This window comes from Tiliqua scincoides, chromosome 3 (assembly GCF_035046505.1).
Source record: "Tiliqua scincoides isolate rTilSci1 chromosome 3, rTilSci1.hap2, whole genome shotgun sequence".
Lineage (NCBI taxonomy): Eukaryota > Metazoa > Chordata > Lepidosauria > Squamata > Scincidae > Tiliqua > Tiliqua scincoides.
In genome coordinates, this window is record NC_089823.1 from 14,133,631 (window position 1) to 14,151,659 (window position 18,029).

The window sequence follows — 18,029 nt, forward strand, 5'->3', positions numbered from 1 at the left end:
TTACATTACAGACACATTTGCTCTCAGTTCTTCAATTTTTGTACATCCTCCTGTGTTTTCTCTCCTGGGTAAGGACATGAGCACACAGTCTTCTTTTATCTTACAAATATCCCATTCACAGGGAAGGATGCCTCTCTTAAACAGAAAGGCTGTCAGATATGAAATGGAGATGATGGTCAGCAAAGTAACAAGCATTGTGACAGCCTTAAATGGAAACAGCTGAACGTAAACCCCATCAACAAGGGAGCATCCTGGGTAACGGATAACCGGGGTGATTTTCAGTGAGGGCTCCCCTGCCAACAACCGCAGCACAAACCCAATGAAGAATCCAGCAGCCGAGCCATACGTGTTTGTGTTAGGAACAAATAGGACACAGAACAGCTGAGGGAACAGGAGGACGTACACCAGCTCTCCCCCAAGGAACCAGATGTCATAAACAGAATGGGAGTAGAACGCCATGATGGCTCCCAGTGTCCCAAAGGCCACCATGGAAAGTCTCATGGCCCACAACACCTCCTTTTCTGTTGCCTGTAAGAAAAAGAGAGAGAAGTTCAGAAGTCTTCGAGTTAGTTTTACGGGCAACTCCAAATTGTGCTTTGGTGGCCTGATCTTCAGCTGATGTTCAGTGTAGCTGTCATGAATATGTACATGTTAGGCCTAGGTTAGCACGTGGAGCCTGAACCAAACTACGTCAGTAACGGAGAAGTGGCTAGCAGTTCTTAGCTGCAAGAATGTGAGTAAACAAACAAAAAGATCCTTGTCTCTCCTTTCTGGCCAGCAAAGGAGAGACAACAATCTTTTTAGGGTTAGAGCAAATTACCTTAGGGCAGGGCTCAGCTGCGAGCAATTGGTCCAGTTGACTTAAAGCTGGTCCTGACAGGCTTCATGGAAGATGCCAGCTTACCTTGCTCTCTTCCAACACTAGCTTGCACGCAGAATCATGTGGTTTGTCTATTCTGGCAAAAGGGAAGGCATAAGCAACCCTTCATGTCACCCCCATCTCTTCTCTGCCAACAGCATCCTGCACTCTGCACAGGCTCAGAGTTCCCTCTGCCCCAAATGACAATCCTTCAAGCTGAATGTGGGGGAGAGCTGTTTTCAGTACGTCGAGCACACACACAGGCATGGCTTGCAATTCCACAATGAAACATTCAAGAAGAACACAAAAGGAGCACATCAAACCTAGGAACAGGGAAATCATGCCAACGCAGTCACATATTCATGGCACATGCAAGTATTGACACATGTCAATACTGACACATGTCAAGACACATGCTTGGATTGGCCTGTTGTGACCATTCATAGCTGACATCTCACCTTTTTCTTAAGAACTTTCCTATAGATGTTGTGAGCAAACATGGAGCTCGCAGACAGTAGAGCAGAATCCCCAGAAGACATCACAGCAGCTGCGATAGCACCCAAGCCACCAATGGAGACATAGGTTGGGCAGAGGTTGTGGAGGACCAATGGAAGGATGAGAGCCGCCTCTCCTCTCTCACTGGGTGTGGGAAGACCATACCTTGTCTGGTTCCAGTCTCAAAAACAGGATGCAGAAGAATTATGTTAAATGGTTTGCACAGGCTTCAATATGATGGAATTTTCCTCCATAAATTTGTCCAATCCCCTTTTAAAGGCATTTAGGCAAGGTGCCATTACAACGTCCTATGGTAAAGAGTACCACAGATTAATTATACACTGGACAAAGGTTGTTTTTGACTGGTTGATAGGCAGTCTTAGCCCTCAAGGGCTGTGACAGGGCAAAGAAAACATGAGCCTGCTGTATACTGTGGATCATTATTGCAAAATCGTTCTTACGTAAGGTTTACCTGTGGAGGCAGCAACAGCCCCAATGAGCACAGAGGGAATGGCCATGACAAAGCACCCCACTCCGGAGAGATAGGAAAGTAGCTTGGCTTGTTTTGTAGAAGAAGCCGAGAGTATTCGCTGGAAGTATGTCTGCCATGGGATGCCCCCAAGAATCTGCAAAACAAAACAAGCAGAATCCTGAGCTCATAGGAATTACATTGCTGGACCCATTTAACCCTATATTTTGAATCCAACAATGGTCAGACAGATGCCCCTAGCAAAGAATGGAGCTAGCTATCCCCTCGCATCTGTTCCCACTATCTGAGATGTAAACAAGGATCTAAACATAAGCTGTTACAGCTCACAGTTACTGAGAGGCCTGTGACACCTCCTGTCATTGATAGATTCATCCTTCAGCCCCTTTGAATGCCCGCTTGGGAGATAAAACAGGATATAAATTTGTAAATAAATAAATAAATTCATGACATCCTATATGACGTTTCACTTGGTGCAGATTTTTCCAATCTGATGTAACAGTCTCTACAGTCCAGCCACAAAAGAGGGATGTGGGAAGCGCCAGTTTCCTTCCCATACGCTCACCTCGGAACAGTTCTTACCAGAAGGAAGAGGTCATCCAGCCACCGTCCAAGATAATGCACTTCCAGTTTTCCAAGCCAAGGTGTTTGGAATGAGCTGTGGGCAGCGGTATGAGCGATGCTTTCCGTGGCGGAGTTCATGATAACAAATGGGATACAGATCCACTTGCAGTGAAACAGAAACATCAGGATTATACAAGTGGTTTCCCCACATTTAGATTCCTTCACAAATTCCAGCTTCACTTTCTGGCCTTCGATACCTCTCACACAGCACATGATTAATTGGTGGAATTCATGGCCACCACTAAGACGATCACCTGCTTAGCTGGCTTCCAAAGGGAATTAGGCAAGTTCACAGAGGGTGGGTGTCTACCAGTGGCCAGAGGCTGTTTGCCACTGAATACCATCACTGAGGAGCAGTGGCAGAGGAGAAGGTGTCAGTGGCATATCTGGTTGGCGACTGTGGGATGCTAGACTAGAGTGACCATTGGTCTGATACATCAGGGCTTATTATGTATTGACTTGAGTAGCAGGTATACTTACAATTGTGTGTAGTAATGTGGACTGAGGAACACAATTTTTGTTCAGAATCAGGACCCATAAGTTTGTCTCAACTCCTCGTTGGTCACAGAGACTATGTGTAGCTTGTGGCATATTTGGAGCCACTACACTTCCTGTCCCTGCTCCTCTTCCAGTACTTTATCAAGGTAATGTTAAATGCACAGTGGTCGGTTGAACATTTGGCAAACCTAGCGATGAGGCATTGGGGAGGGTGCATGTGAGCGATGGACCATTGACAGCCACTAACAGTTGGCAGTGACAGCTTGAGGGACTGCATTTTTAAATTGCTCCAATAGTGCAAAGAACCAATAACATGGACAAACGAGGTAGGACTTACCAAGCTGGACAGCATGAAGACCAGTTGTATCACATCTGTGTATGCAACTGAGTAAAGACCCCCCAGCAAAGTATAGAATATAATCGTGCCGGCGGAGAAAATGATGGCCAAATAACTTTGGATGTCCAAAATGACCTTCATGGTTGCTCCTACAAAAAGAGGACAAACTTTAGGGTTACAGCAGTAAAGTTAGCGCCATGCAGTTTTCCTAACACATTGGAATGATATGGACTCTTGCTTTTTATGAGCGAGGGGAAGGGCTGTAGTAACAGAGCACCCCTCTGCCTGCAGAAAGCCCAGGTTCATTTCCTCACATCTCCAGTCGAAAATAATCAGGTGTTGGATGATGAGAAAGATCTCTTTCTCATCCCTTGAGCCCAGCTGCCTGGATACCAACTGCCACCAAGACCCACATTTTAGAATGACAATCTGTCAGGACCCACTTGAAGTGATGTCATTAACCTGGAAGTGATGTTCATGGCCGGAAGTGACGTCATCAATTTAGGCTTCAAACCTAAGCCATGATCAGCCAAAGGTCCCATTACACAGCAAGCTTGTGCTGTTGTTTTGCATAGTTCAGAATTCAAACATTCCAGCTCAGAAATCAAAGCAGAATGCAGACTTGGATTCTTCCCCCATTTCTTCCCATCTTCCCTTCTATTCAGGGCAAAACACCATGCCTCTCTCCCACCGGGAGCCCCCCTTGCCCAGCAGCTCTGTGCTCTATATTTTCAGCTCTGCATTTTCAATGGCATCTGAGCTAGGTGCTAGGCCACCCACCTGAAACTGGCTCACAACACACCTAGTGCAGTGTTTCTCAAACTGTAGGTCAGGACCCACCAGGTGGGTCACGAAACAATTGCAGGTGGCTCCCCATTTATTTCAATATTTTATTTTTTAATATATTAGACTTGATGCTACCGTGGTATGTGACTGCATTTGGGGAAATGTTATAGAGTTGTACTTTGAACAGGCTACTGTGTTTATGCTTTTATCAATGATAGTAAATGGGACTTACTCCTGGGAAAGTGTGGGTAGGATTACAGCCTAGGATTGTTAAAAATTTCTCTGCTTGATGATGTCACTTCCCATCATGACATCACTTCTGGTGGGTCCTGACAGATTCTCATTCTAAAAAGTGGGTCCCAGTTCTAAAAGTGAGAACCACTGACCTAGTGGGTCCTGGCCCACCATTTGAGAAATGCAGTTCTAGGGACAGCTCCCATTAAGGAAGCTCTCTGGAGGCCTTACAATATCTTTTGCAGTCATTCTTGAACTATCAACCAGGGATCCCTTTAACAAAAGGACTGGCCCCGATAACCATCACAAAATCCTGAAACATTAAAGGCGCAACTTTCCAGCACTGGCATAGCTGTGCCAGTGGGGCATGTGCTGCATCCTGCAGCTGGAGGGCAGTCATGGAGGCCTCCTCAAGGTAGGGCAATATTTGCATTGCCCTTATGTCAGTGCTGGAAAATTGGTTAGGATTGAGGTTCCTAAGTTCACTATAGTTCTTCCGTAGTGAATGAATTAAGAATGTGAATCAAGGGCAACAAAGCATACTCCTAAAAAGGGTTGCGCTCAGACACTGGAAACCAAGGATCCCCAATTTCTGGGGCTCAGTCATCATACTAGCAGTCTTGTCTCCAAGGAGTTGATCTGCTGTTTTTGTTAACCAGAGGTCTTTCTGAATTATTTAGGATAGATCCTTTTCCCATTTATACAGTTATACGCTAGCTAGAGTGGAGATGGGGCACAAAGCTGAATGGGCCCTAATTAAAGCCATTATCACTTCTGAAAATGTCTGCAAGGATTAGTAAATAATTCATGGGATGCAGAGGCCAATCTCTGATATCTGTGATTGACGGCATGCTGGCAGGGCTTAAGTTTCAGTTCTAAAGAGCAGCAATGAGATGTTTCCTTACCCAGGGAAGCAAGAATGGCTGCAAACCAGAACATGTCCGCCATCAATGGTGGAATGAACAGGAGACTTGCCATCACATTGCCATATGTTTCCTGGATCGGGTCCATCATTGTCACATAGTGTTTGGATCTCATTGGGTTGACAAAGAAGAGCCCACCTGTTAAAAATCAATTGTATTGATCCGCTTAGGTGTTGCACACACTATCCTTTGTGAAAGGAGCTCTGCTGCAACTCTTAAAGCAACACTGATGTCAGCCCATGCCACTCGGCTAAGGGCCAGTTCTGAGATAATGCTGGTTTCCCTGTGTAAGTTTCAACTTTTGGCACAGCACTGTCTGCAGGCATTGCTTTTTAAGTGCCAACAAGTGTTAAATCTGAAAGCTGAATATTATGCATGGCTAAATGGCATCTCTAAGACGTGTACATGACCATCTTGCTGTTGCCAGGATCACCTCTATTTCTAGCCAGCTAAGGGCCCAATCCTATCCAATTTTCCAGTGCCAGTGCAGCTGTGCCCATGGGGCATGCACTACATCCTGTGGTGGGTAGAGAGTCACAGAAGTCTCCTCAAGGTATGGGAACATTAGTTCCCTGACCTTGGAGCTGCATTTCAGTTGGTGCTGGAAAGTTGGATAGGATTGGGCCCTAAATGGTTCTACCTGCTCCTACAGACAGTTAAATGGGCCTATCCAGATAAACGTGGTAAAACCACACATCCCTTTACTTTTAAAAAAAAGTGCCTGTAGACTCTGACAAACAGGTGGTGGAGGAACAATTTCTGACTGTTGATTACTAACTTTGGATTTGGACTCTGTCTATGCTCTGGAGCTAATTTACTTGGGATCACATTCAAAGCCTATATTTCTGCAATGTCATCCTGCCCAAGCACAGAGTACCTCTTCAAATGCTGAAGATCAATTATCTTTCTAAAATGCCACTTGACTGGGGACATGTAGTTCATGGCTGACCCCAGCCAGAAATCCTTGGATGGAAGAAATTTTTCAGGATATTAGGGTGTCAGTAGAACAAGTATGTAAGAGAAGATCCATTTGTCAGTTGCTTTTCTCTTTCTCTATAAATATGTATTCATATATGGTGCATATTGTTTACATTGATCTGAAGTAATCTCACTTGAGTATTTAATTAAGCATCTTTTTTAAGTACCAGTTTTAATTCATTGTAGTGGCTTATATGTATCTTATTTTTCTCTCTCTTCTCTATTGCAGTTTCTGTCTTGTTTAAAGGTCTGGTATACTTTTCATTAAACAAGACTTTAAAAAATGTCCAGTTTTAAAATTGGATGGATCTTAGTGGTTTATAATCTACTACAAGTTTTTGAATTTCATAGACAAAGTGAAGGGAAAACAAACAGATTATGTGTTGCTGATTGTCTTGATTAAAGGAATTAGGACTAATGAACCTTGGAAGAAAAAAAATTAGTCATACTCAAATTTTTCTACTCCCCAGAATGAATTTTTAAATATGTATTTCCAGTCGGGAAGGGAGAGCCAATTTAAACAAAGCAATAATTACAAGTTTTATGCTTTTCAAAAACTTTACCAACAAGGAGGGCCAAAGCAAATCCTGCTGGAGCCTGAACCCACACTAGTCCTCTGGAAGGAAGATAGACAATTTCAGCAGTTCCATTGATATATCCTCCTCCAACCCACGTGGCTGAAAGAAAGCAGGAGAAATGGGAATGAGATTTTGCTGGGCATGTCAAACATGTAAATTGGTGCCAGCTTTATGGGCTAGACTTCCTGCAAAGTATCGTGGGAATTGTAGTTTGATGAAGGTTCCCCTCCCCCCCCAACTCACAACAACCCAAAGATATAGGTTAGGGTGGCTGCAAGGCAGTGACTTACCCAATGTCAACCAGTGAGCATCATGGCTGAGAGTGGATCTGAAACCTGGTATCCCCTTTTCTAGCTTGAGATCCTTGGAACTGAACCTGAAATTCTGTGCATGTCTACCATTATGCAATGCCTCTCTGCTTCTGATTGGCAACCTTCAATCTCGAAAGACTATGGTATATAAGCCTACAACACCCGGTATTCCCATGTGGTCTCCCATCCAAGTAGACCTGGCCTGACCCTGCTTAGCTTCCGGGATCAGATGAGATCGGGCATCTGCAGGGTAACAGTTGTTGCTGCACTTGTTCCTTTCACATCATGAGCTTCATTTCCATCTATGTTTACTGATGTCTCATAAAGTCTTCCTTATAATGTAGAGCTAGGACAATTACCAGTAAAATATTTAGGAGATCATGTTGTTTTTGCTCAAATTAACAAGGCTAGTGTAACGATCCTTAGCTGAAACACCCCTGAGCAGCACTGTATCCTTCTAGAATAGGGGATTAGGTGTGTATAATTCGGCGATATGTACAAATAAATCCTTCTAGTCCACTTTCAGTGGAATATGATTTGGATTTGAATAGTACACTATATGTATTCACATTTCCTGCCACTGATAATTTTTCTGCTCAATTATCTAAAGAATCTGGTAAAGAAAGGTCACCAGGAAATTGTTCTAATTTAATCATAACTGCAAGAATTGAATTAGGCAGTAAAAAGAAACCTGTGAAGGGGCCTCACCCTGAAGACTGGCTAAATAACATCTGGACTATGTTGCATGTGATGGCAACTCACCCATTTAGAAATGGGGGTTAATGGAGCGAGGAAGAGAATAATTATACATTATAGATTATGTTGAGACTTGGAACATAATTATAGGCTGATGGAACAGGGTAATTTAACCAAGCAGTGTCCATAGAAATGTATCATTCTTATATATTATAATTTCTGATTAGGAACTATTCTGATATAGTTTTCCTCTCAGTTCACTTGAGTCTGTCATATAAACATTTTCCTTTTGTTTGCCCCTCAACAAAAGATATAAATGGAGGTTCTTTTTAAATATCATGGTGAAAATTCATTGACATACCCCTTCGCTATGAATTCCAAAAATGCACATAAGCTAGTGGCCAGCAACACAATGAAAGCAGTTTCCCAATAAGTACAACAAAAGGGAGGGGGGAGTCTGTGAACCTGGGTCAGGACAGTGACGGGAAAAATGCTGAGCCCCCTTCATAAGAACATAAGAACAGCCCCACTGGATCAGGCCATAGGCACATCTAGTCCAGCTTCCTGTATCTCATAGTGGCCCACCTCATCCTGGTGCCCTCCCCTGCATCTGGCATTCTGACATAGCCCATTTCTAAAATCAGGAGGTTGCACATACACATCATGGCTTGTAACCCATAATGGATTTTTCCCCCAGAAGCTTGTCCAATCCCCTTTTAAACGCGTCCAGGTCAGATGACACCACCACATCCTGTGGCAAGGAGTTCCACAGACCAACCACATGCTGAGTAAAGAAATATTTTCTTTGTCTGTCCTAACTCTCCCAACACTCAGTTTTAGTGGATGTCCCCTGGTTCTGGTATTATGAGAGAGTATAAAGACCATCTCTCTATCCACTTTGTCCATCCCCTGCATAATTTTGTATGTCTCAATCATGTCCCCCCTCAGGCATCTCTTTTCTAGGCTGAAGAGGCCCAAACGCCATAGCCTTTCCTCGTAAGGAAGGTGCCCCAGCCCAGTAATCATCTTAGTCGCTCTCTTTTGCACCTTTTCCACTTTCACTATGTCTTTTTTGAGATGCGGCGACCAGAAGTGGACACAATACTCCAGGTGTGGCCTTAACATCGATTTGTACAACAGCATTATAATATTAGCCGTTTTGTTCTCAATATCTTTTCTAATGATCCCAAGCATAGAATTGACCTTCTTCACTGCCGCTGCACACTCGGTCGACACTTTCATCGACCTGTCCACCACCACCCCAAGATCTCTCACCTGATCTGTCACAGACAGCTCAGAACCCATCAGCCTATATCTAAAGTTTTGATTTTTTGCCCCAATGTGCATGACTTTACACTTACTGACATTGAAGCGCATCTGCCATTTTGCTGCCCATTCTGCCAGTCTGGAGAGATCCTTCTGGAGCTCCTCACAATCACTTCTGGTCTTCACCACTTGGAAAAGTTTGGTGTCGTATGCAAACTTAGCCACCTCACTGCTCAACCCTGTCTCCAGGTCATTTATGAAGAGGTTGAAAAGCACCAGTCCCAGGACAGATCCTTGGGGCACACTGCTTTTCACCTCTCTCCATTGTGAAAATTGCCCATTGACACCCACTCTCTGTTTCCTGGTCTTCAAACAGTTCTCAATCCAGGAGAGGACCTGCCCTCTAATTCCCTGACTGTGGAGTTTTTTTCAGTAGCCTTTGGTGAGGAACCATGTTGAACACCTTCTGAAAGTCCAGATATATAATGTCCATGGGTTTTCCCGCATCCGCATGCCTGTTGACCTTTTCAAAGAATTCTATAAGGTTTGTGAGGCAAGACTTACCCTTACAGAAGCCATGCTGATTCTCCCTCAGCAAGGCCTGTTCGTCTATGTGTTTTGAGATTCTATCTTTGATGAGGCATTCCACCATCTTACCCGGTATAGATGTTAGGCTGACCGGCCTATAGTTTCCCGGGTCCCCCCTCTTTCCCTTTTAAAAGATTGGTGTGACATTTGCTATCCTCCAATCCTCTGGCACCGTGGCCGTTTTGAAGGACAAGTTTCATATTTTAGTCAAGAGATCAGCAACTGCATTTTTAATTCCTTAATAACTCTTGGGTGGATGCCATCAGGGCCCGGTGACTTACTGATCTTTAATTTATCAATGAGGCTGAAACATCTTCTCTTTCAACCTCTATCTGACTTAACTCCTCGGTCAGGAGGGGCCGTTTGGGCAGCGGTATTTGCCCGAGGTCTTCTGCCATGAAGACAGATGCAAAGAACTCATACCCTTGCTGTGCATTTTCCCTCATTCTGAACCCCGATTACCTGCACTATTTACAAAAGAAAAAGAAAAAGGAAAAGCACAGGATCGTCTTACACATTCAACATAATGTTTAACTTTGATATAAAAAATATGTCTCCTAACTCATCAACCTTTGTCATCTCCATTCCTTGTCATCATTTTTCCCCCTAAACGACAACATCCTTTCCTTATTGGTAGAGGTGTTTGAAAAAAGTAAGTCCACTGTGTTCAGTAAGACTTGGGCTGTGAACCTCTCTTATTTACCAGAAACAAACACTTCTACTTATAGAGAAGGTGCTCCCAGTAGCACAACTGTGGGGGGGCACAGTAAGTATTGCAGGTGCCACAACGTGCTGTGTACCATTGGAGCTATTCTAGACAGCAAGAGCGTTACTGGGTAGCAACAGCTTCAAAGGCGAGTGGGAGGGGTACTTAAACTGTGCTTTATGATACCTGAAATACTTACTGCGCCATCTCTCCTGTAGCTATGCTACTGTGTGCTCCGAACCCTTGCTTATGTTAGTCTTTGTATAGAAAAAGGCCACTCATCTTCTCATTACCCCCCATTCCCTAGTGCTGCTTCCTTCTACTCAGTGCCTTCTCTCTCCTGCCGCCTGTAATGGCCTCACCCTCTGTGCCCAGCAACTAACTGTACTTCTGTCGACTGCAGATTCTCCATAAACTGTACACAAACGTTTGTGAATGTTTCCAACAGTTTCTTTCTCCGCAGTGAGAAATTCAATGACGACACGCTGCTTGTAACGTACATCACTTACAGACGCCATTTCGAAACACTGCTGCAGCTATGCTATCTGTCTGAAGAAACCAAAAATTTGTGTGCGCACTCCTGAAAATTCAAATAATGTATATCTAAAGTTTCGCATTCGTACCATTACTGAAGGCTGAGAAAAAAAATGTGGTGCATTACTTTCTGAGCGACATTTATAACATGTCATATTATAACATTCATATATAACAGTTCATATAACATTTCGTGCTTCTTTCAGGCTCTTCCAACTCATGCAAAGTTGTCCCATATCATTCATTTGAATGTATGTTCTGGCCTTAAAAAGGATGCCCAAGGTAGCTACTGTACCCCTCTCCTTTGGTCTCATATTTCTTCAACTCTGAGCTCAGATCTTCTGTACAGCGCTTGGTACATTTCAACCACTTTTACAAACAATGAATGATGATGAATCCTTTTTTTGTCACGGTTGTACTTACCAGTTGCCGTGAACAGTCCCACAAAAAAGTTCATGTTTCTACCTCCTACCATGGCTATTTCACTTGGCTTCTTGCTCTTCTCCTTGTTGTTTTTCTGGGCTGCCCAAATCCCGGTGGCTAAAGTAATAAGGTAGAACACAACCAGCACTACCAAGCCAGTGACGTTAAAAGCCATTTTCTCCAGGTCTCAAAAACGGTTGCAAATATCCGGCTCCCAATCCAGAAAGCCAAAGACCTTGTTTGGTCAGAAGAGCTATGCAGTGAAATTACTGAATTGAACTCATAGCTAGGTAACTGAACTGAAAAGCACCCAAGTGAAATTATTATGATGACCTTGTGGTTAAGACACAGATTGTTTGCCCCAGTAAGCCAGTCAAAACAGGCTTCCTTTAATCTTTGCCCTTCTTCACTAATGAAAAGGGCAGAAAATATGAATTTATGTTCTGATTTCTGAGGAAAGGCTACGGCGTTTGGGCCTCTTCAGCCTAGAAAAGAGACGCCTGAGGGGGGACATGATTGAGACATACAAAATTATGCAGGGGATGGACAGAGTGGATAGGGAGATGCTCTTTACACTCTCACATAATACCAGAACCAGGGGACATCCACTAAAATTGAGTGTTGGGCGGGTTAGAACAGACAAGAGAAAATATTTCTTTACTCAGCGTGTGGTCGGTCTGTGGAACTCCTTGCCACAGGATGTGGTGCTGGCATCTAGCCTAGATGCCTTTAAAAGGGGATTGGACAAGTTTCTGGAGGAAAAATCCATTATGGGGTACAAGCCATGATGTGTATGTGCAACCTCCTGATTTTAGAAATGGGCTATGTCAGAATGCCGGATGCAAGGGAGGGCACCAGGATGAGGTCTCTTGTTATCTGGTGTGCTCCCTGCGGCATTTGGTGGGCCGCTGTGAGATACAGGAAGCTGGACTAGATGGGCCTATGGCCTGATCCAGTGGGGCTGTTCTTATGTTCTTATGTTCTTATGATTTAATTACCTTCATTTCTAAATGAAGATTTGGTGTGAGAGTTAAGTATGAGAACCTGATGCAGGTTCAACCTGATGACTTTTATGACTATGACATTATGATGACTTGAACTATCAGGAAACCTTGAGTTCAGTCCATATTCAGTAATGAAATTCCTTGAAAAAAACATGGACCATGTAATAACAACAACAACAACAACAACAACAACAACTAGGTATTTATATACCTCCTTTCTGGTCATCGGATTACTCCTCTGACTTTGTTCAAGGCGGTTTACATAGACAGGCGTTTCTAAATCCCTCAAGGGGATTTTTACAGTCATAGAGGTTCTCTCTTTCAAGAACCAACAACATTTCAGAATGGATCTTCCTGATTTGGTCTCGCTTCTGGCCTCCAGTTCTCCCACGCAGGCTGACAGCAGCTCCATCTCTCACATGGAGGGCAACCAAGACGCATCTTGCTCACACCAAGAGCAGGTGGAATCACTCAGCTGGGCTTGTCAGCTGCTTCAAGGTCTCGCCATTCTCAGCCGTTCAGGGAGCTGCCGGTGTCCTCAAACTGGCGACCTTCTGACATTATCTTCGGGCTAACGGAGGCTCTACCCTCTAGACCAGACCTCCTGCCCTGACCATGTACTATCTCTCCACCTAGCCTACCTCCCAGAATCACAGTGATAATAAAACAGGTGTCAAGAATAAAATGGCATCAGTTGGGAAATAATAGCCAGTGCAGGAACATCTGGCTTGGGACCAGGGAGGAGGGGGAAAGTCAGCCTCAGTCCAAATCACCACATGGCTGTCAATGTCATTTAACAAAAAAAGAAATCAGGCATGCAACGGCCACACTACACATTTAATGTCACTTGTCCATGAAAGGGCGTGGTAAAAATTCCTAATTTTCCTTAATTTCCCACCTATTTTTGATTTTCCTGTCATCTAAGAGGACCCCTAGTGTAGATTAGCATCCAAAATGTTCCTTGGGCAGTATAAAAACGTGTCTCCCCCCACGCAGACTTCCTTTTGGTTTCTCTGATCTGGAGGACTAGAGAGGCTATTCCTAGTCAGACTAGGACTTGGCTTGGGGAAGAGCAGGATCTGGGTCTTTGCGCTTGTTCCATGGGTGCCCTGTGGCCCAGTGTGTGCACCTGCTCAGCTACGAAGCTCTTGAAAGGGCCTAAGCCAGTTGGTGGTTTCTCAATCGAGATCACCTCACAGTGGCTAAAAGGTTAAAATGTAGTTGTGAGTTCCTTGGAGAAAGGCCAAGTGTAAGAAAAACAACAGTTTGCCTTCCAGGGCATCAATATAAAGTAAAATGCCTGCAATAAGTTTCCCAACCTGCCTCAACAGAATTTGTGTCACAGTCCCTTTCCGGCCAGTCACTCCTTGAAGCAATGCAATTTTTTAAATAAGTGTACCTTGAATAACTCGTAATATGTAATATTTACTGATTCTGCATCACAGAAATGGAAGCCCAGATGAGCAAAAGAGTTATTACCTAAGCACACCTCTATAACAGGATAATTGTAGCAAGGGAATTACAGAATATATCTGCAGTTCAGCTTGTCCATTCTAGACATCGGAAATACCAATCTGCCTCTCTTGCTCCATGCCTGGATTTTGCCTCTAGCTACAGTAAGGACCTTGTGTAGGCATACCCAATATACATGCCCGGTTGATTTATAACAACAACCATTTGCAATAAAGAGCCTGCACATTGGCCAAAGATGTGGGCCTTCTTCAAATGTGCCACCCAACACCATAGGTGTCTGTCCTCTCTAATGTGATTACACAATGGTGCAGCTGCAGGAAAGGCGGCATTGCTATTGCTGCCTGATATGGCTTCAATGGCAAGTGGCAGAGGCCGCTAACATGGCGCACTGTGGTGCCTGCAGTACTTAAAGTGCTGCCCCTCCTGTAGCTATGCCACTGTGATTACACACTGCACAGGAACGTGTGTGAATAACACAACTGTATAGAGTTCATCATGGGTGTTTTCCCCATACAACCTGATACCCATTGATTAGAGAGGGAAAGAACCATGCGTTTGTTAGCCAAATTCACCCCGTAGGGCAGCGATTTTCAACTGGTGTGCAACTGGTATGCTGTGGCACACCTGCTAAAGGTCCACAGGTGTGCAGTAGGAATTTGAAAATCGTGGAAAGACTCTTTTGGGTTCTGTGGCTCTGTTTCTGTGTCCTGTAAATTGTGTTTCAGAGGGACAGAGTCTGGCAAATCTGGCAGAGGGAAGAGGGACAGACAATTTGTTACTACAGACAGTTGCCCTTGAAACAGAGCCGCAGAACTTGGAAGAGTCTCCCAGAAACCGGAAGTTACATCATAAGAGATGAAGCCTATAGAGAAGATAATAGAGGTCAGTGTGCTGTGAGAAGATGAAATAGGAAATTGCTGCCCTAAATGTTATTCTCACCCTCCCTAAAGTACAGCCTGTCAATTTTCAAACTGACCCAGCAGTGACATGCGATTTGTTATTCATTATTTGCTTTTGTTGAAGATTCAGAAGGTATAATAGGTGTGATGGGAGATGAGGGTGCTCTCTGAGACTGCAGGCTGACCCAGGGAAGCAGTGCCTAGTGGTCAGCATGCTCACTCCCTTCCTGCTCCCCTCCTTCCCTGGTAGGACACACAGCTGTATGGTGAAAAGGCTTGATAGAATGTGTCTGCTGCCACCACCCTGACTCTCAGACCAGGCAGGTGGGGGCACCTAGGCAAAAAAAACAAAAACCCACCCAATCCCTATCACAGTACCCCTTACCCCTGGGGGCTGGGTATCCCCTTACCCCTGGGGTCTGGGGGATAAGAATATGCCCTCAGTTTGGCTGTACTTGTCATAAGAGGTGACTAAACAGCCACCCAGTAGATGGGATTCCTTTGCCTGGGAAAGTAGCTCATCTGAGAGAAGGAAAACTCTGATCCCAAAACTCCACTGCCTTGTGGCTACATCCAGTTATGGAAAAGGCGTCAGGAGTCAACCTCAAGGCAAAATCCAGAGCCAGAGTCCCTGAGGCAGTTCATGGCTGAACACAATCACGTTCTGGCAACTCCTGTGACGCTGCTGAAACCAACCGTATTGGCCTCTGCCTTTCCATTGGACCATTTCAGCGATGTGGAGAGGGGGGATTTGCTGCATGGGTAACAGTCTATCCTCCATACCTACTTTACCCAGGCTTCGTGCACTAGAGAGGACACTCTGTTCCAGAACCATCATTCAGAGCGTGATACCATAGCCTTCCAAGACTGAAGGATGCCAAAAACAAATCACAGTAGCATCTGCAAAGAGACTATCCACTGTGCTTCCCACGCCAGGAACCAGGCAGACCAAAGGTTAAAACATAACCAGTTTTATTTAAAAGATTGAAGAAATAGGCTAAACAAAAAAGGAAAAGAACAAGGCAAGCTGAAAAAATGTGGGGTCCAAAGGCTTATGGATAAGGTGCTATGGGGTAAAATTACCACTAATGGCCAGCAGATGGCGCGCCAGCTACCAATCTGCTCCTGGAAAACTTAACATAAGAACATAACAGCCATACTGGATCAGGCCATAGGCCCATCTAGTCCAGCTTCCTGTATCTCACAGCGGCCCACCAAATGCCCCAGGGAGCACACCAGATAACAAGAGACCTCATCCTGGTGCCCTCCCTTGAAGTTTTGTGATTGAACGTAATGGCCTGATGCCTTTTGCAGATTTTTCCTTTCTTATTTGTTGGAGTTACCTGCAAAGCTGCATCTACAGCTCTGTTCAGGTGGGCTTGAGTTGTAACATTTGGCTCTAATGACGTCACTGGTTTACCTGTCCTGATGGGGGGGGGTGCTTACTTGCAGTATCTTTGCACCCACCTGGAGGAGAATGGCAAGAACACGAGCCAGTTAGCAGGTTCTCCAGCAGGAACCCTGACTCAAATAGAACAGAATGGGCTTTTCCCCCTCCCTTGCATTTGTAAAAAAAGGGGGCGTGGCTACCTGCTGATCCCAGCAGCTGAATAGCACAGATTTAACTATGTGGTGAGTTAAAATTAAGGTTACCAGATGCAAACTGGGACAGAGTGCCTGTACCTTTAACCACTGTATAAAAGAGGGAATTTGGGCAGGTGTTTTAAACCCTTCCATGCCTAGCTACACTACCCAAATTCCCTTTTCTATACAAAGGTTAAAGTTATCGGCACTCTGTCCCGGTTTGTATCTGGCAACCCTAGTTAAAACGCCCTCCGATACTAGAAAAGATAGAAGGATACAGGGATTCATCACAATGGGTGAATGTGTCCTAGTTGTTTAAGAGTTTCTGTTGTTGAAAAGGGCCAGGCAAGAACATAAGAAGAGCAATGTTGGACTGGACCAAAAATTCATCTAACTCAGTGTTCTATCTTCAGCAGTGCCCAACAAGATGCTTCTGTAAAGCTTATAATTAGAACCTGGAGATAACCACATGTCCCTGTTATTTTTCTGCAGCATTTAGTATACAGAGGTATATTGCTACTGAACCGGAACATTCTGTTTGCTTTGCATGGCTAACAGTAATTTATAGGCCTACCTTCCATAGTAACAGACCCCTGCTAACTGGGTAAGAGGCACTTTTTCAAGTGGGTGCTCCTCTTTTATTTAGCAGGGGGAGAGTAACTGGCCCACCTCACCCCAGCACTGTCTGTTCTAGTGGCTGTCTGCTGGTATTCCTTTGCATCTTTTTAGATTGTGAGCCCTTTTGGGACAGGGAGCCATTAGATATTTGATTTTCTCTGTAAACCGCTTTGTGAACTTTTTGTTGAAAAGCGGTATATAAATACTGTTGTTGTTGTTGTTGTTATTCCTTTTCTTTTTTAATGGTGCATTGCAATTCTTCCAGTACTATGGTTCATAAAGAAGGCAGAAGATACAGGCAGGGTTGAGGGAGAAGGGCACAGAACTGGACCATTGTGCAAAGGACCTGATGACATAAGGCTAGCCCCAGGGATTGTTTGTAAAGATAACAGCACCAATCAACAAGCAGAAAGATTATCATGTTGCTCCCTGAGAGAGGGAAGCCAAGTGTTAACCGGAAACCAGGAAAGATGCAGTTAGCATTAGTCAAAAGTGTGCAGTTTGATAGATGAAACTGTGCAGAAAGATGAGGACATGTAACCTATAGGTACCTGATAAGCCCGGCATTACTATGTCCTTCATTGCCTCAGATTTCCAAGTGACTATATGTGAACACAAAGCTCACCACATTGTTGAGTCCCAAAAGGGCTCCCAATTGAAAAAGAGGTGCAGAAGAGACACCAACAAGAACCACTAAAAAAGACACTTGTGTTGGGGTAAAGAGGGACAGTTACTCTTCATGTGCTAAATATAAGAGGACTGCCACTTGAGAAATGTGACTCTAACAGACATCAATAGACACAGGCAGACTGTTCAACGCATCTTACAGGAGGGAATTCCATAAATAAACAATATGGTAAATGAAGAAATACTTTCTTTTATCTGTCTTAAACCAATATGCTTGGGGTCCCTGAGGTTTAAACCATTTCCACATGGTTCCTGGTTAATTTTTTTTTCTTTTCCTTTTGCTTGATTGCAAACAAAAAACAAACTGTAAATTCAGAAAGTCCTAGGTAAGTTACATACGCCCCGTTCTCCTAACTATATAGTAATCCTCATTATTAAAAACAGGGGAAAAAACTCTTTGTGATCTGTTTCAGTAGTTCCAAGCATTCTTCTTAGCTCTTG

General features: G+C 44.2%; 1 protein-coding gene across 1 annotated transcript; it reads right to left on the reverse strand.

Annotated features, from left to right (window-relative positions):
- On the reverse strand, positions 1-11,498 carry LOC136644029 (high affinity choline transporter 1-like). Its single transcript, XM_066619496.1, has 8 exons — positions 11,324-11,498; positions 6,785-6,898; positions 5,226-5,381; positions 3,301-3,449; positions 2,424-2,567; positions 1,827-1,980; positions 1,318-1,535; positions 1-528 (listed from the first exon to the last, which is right to left on the reverse strand). Exons 1-8 carry the CDS (start codon positions 11,496-11,498, stop codon positions 1-3), a joined length of 1,638 nt encoding a protein of 545 aa, XP_066475593.1.
- Positions 11,499-18,029: the final 6,531 nt, after the last annotated feature.

Excerpts from the sequence above, each read along its gene's own strand:
- LOC136644029 (XM_066619496.1), bottom strand. The coding sequence starts at position 11,498 with ATGGCTTTTAACGTCACTGGCTTGGTAGTGCTGGTTGTGTTCTACCTT. Across the intron at positions 1,536-1,826 it reads GGCTGTTGCTGCCTCCACAG|ACTGGAACCAGACAAGGTAT; the intron begins GTAAACCTTACG and ends CCTGTTTTTGAG. Across the intron at positions 529-1,317 it reads GGAAAGTTCTTAAGAAAAAG|GCAACAGAAAAGGAGGTGTT; the intron begins GTGAGATGTCAG and ends TTTTTCTTACAG.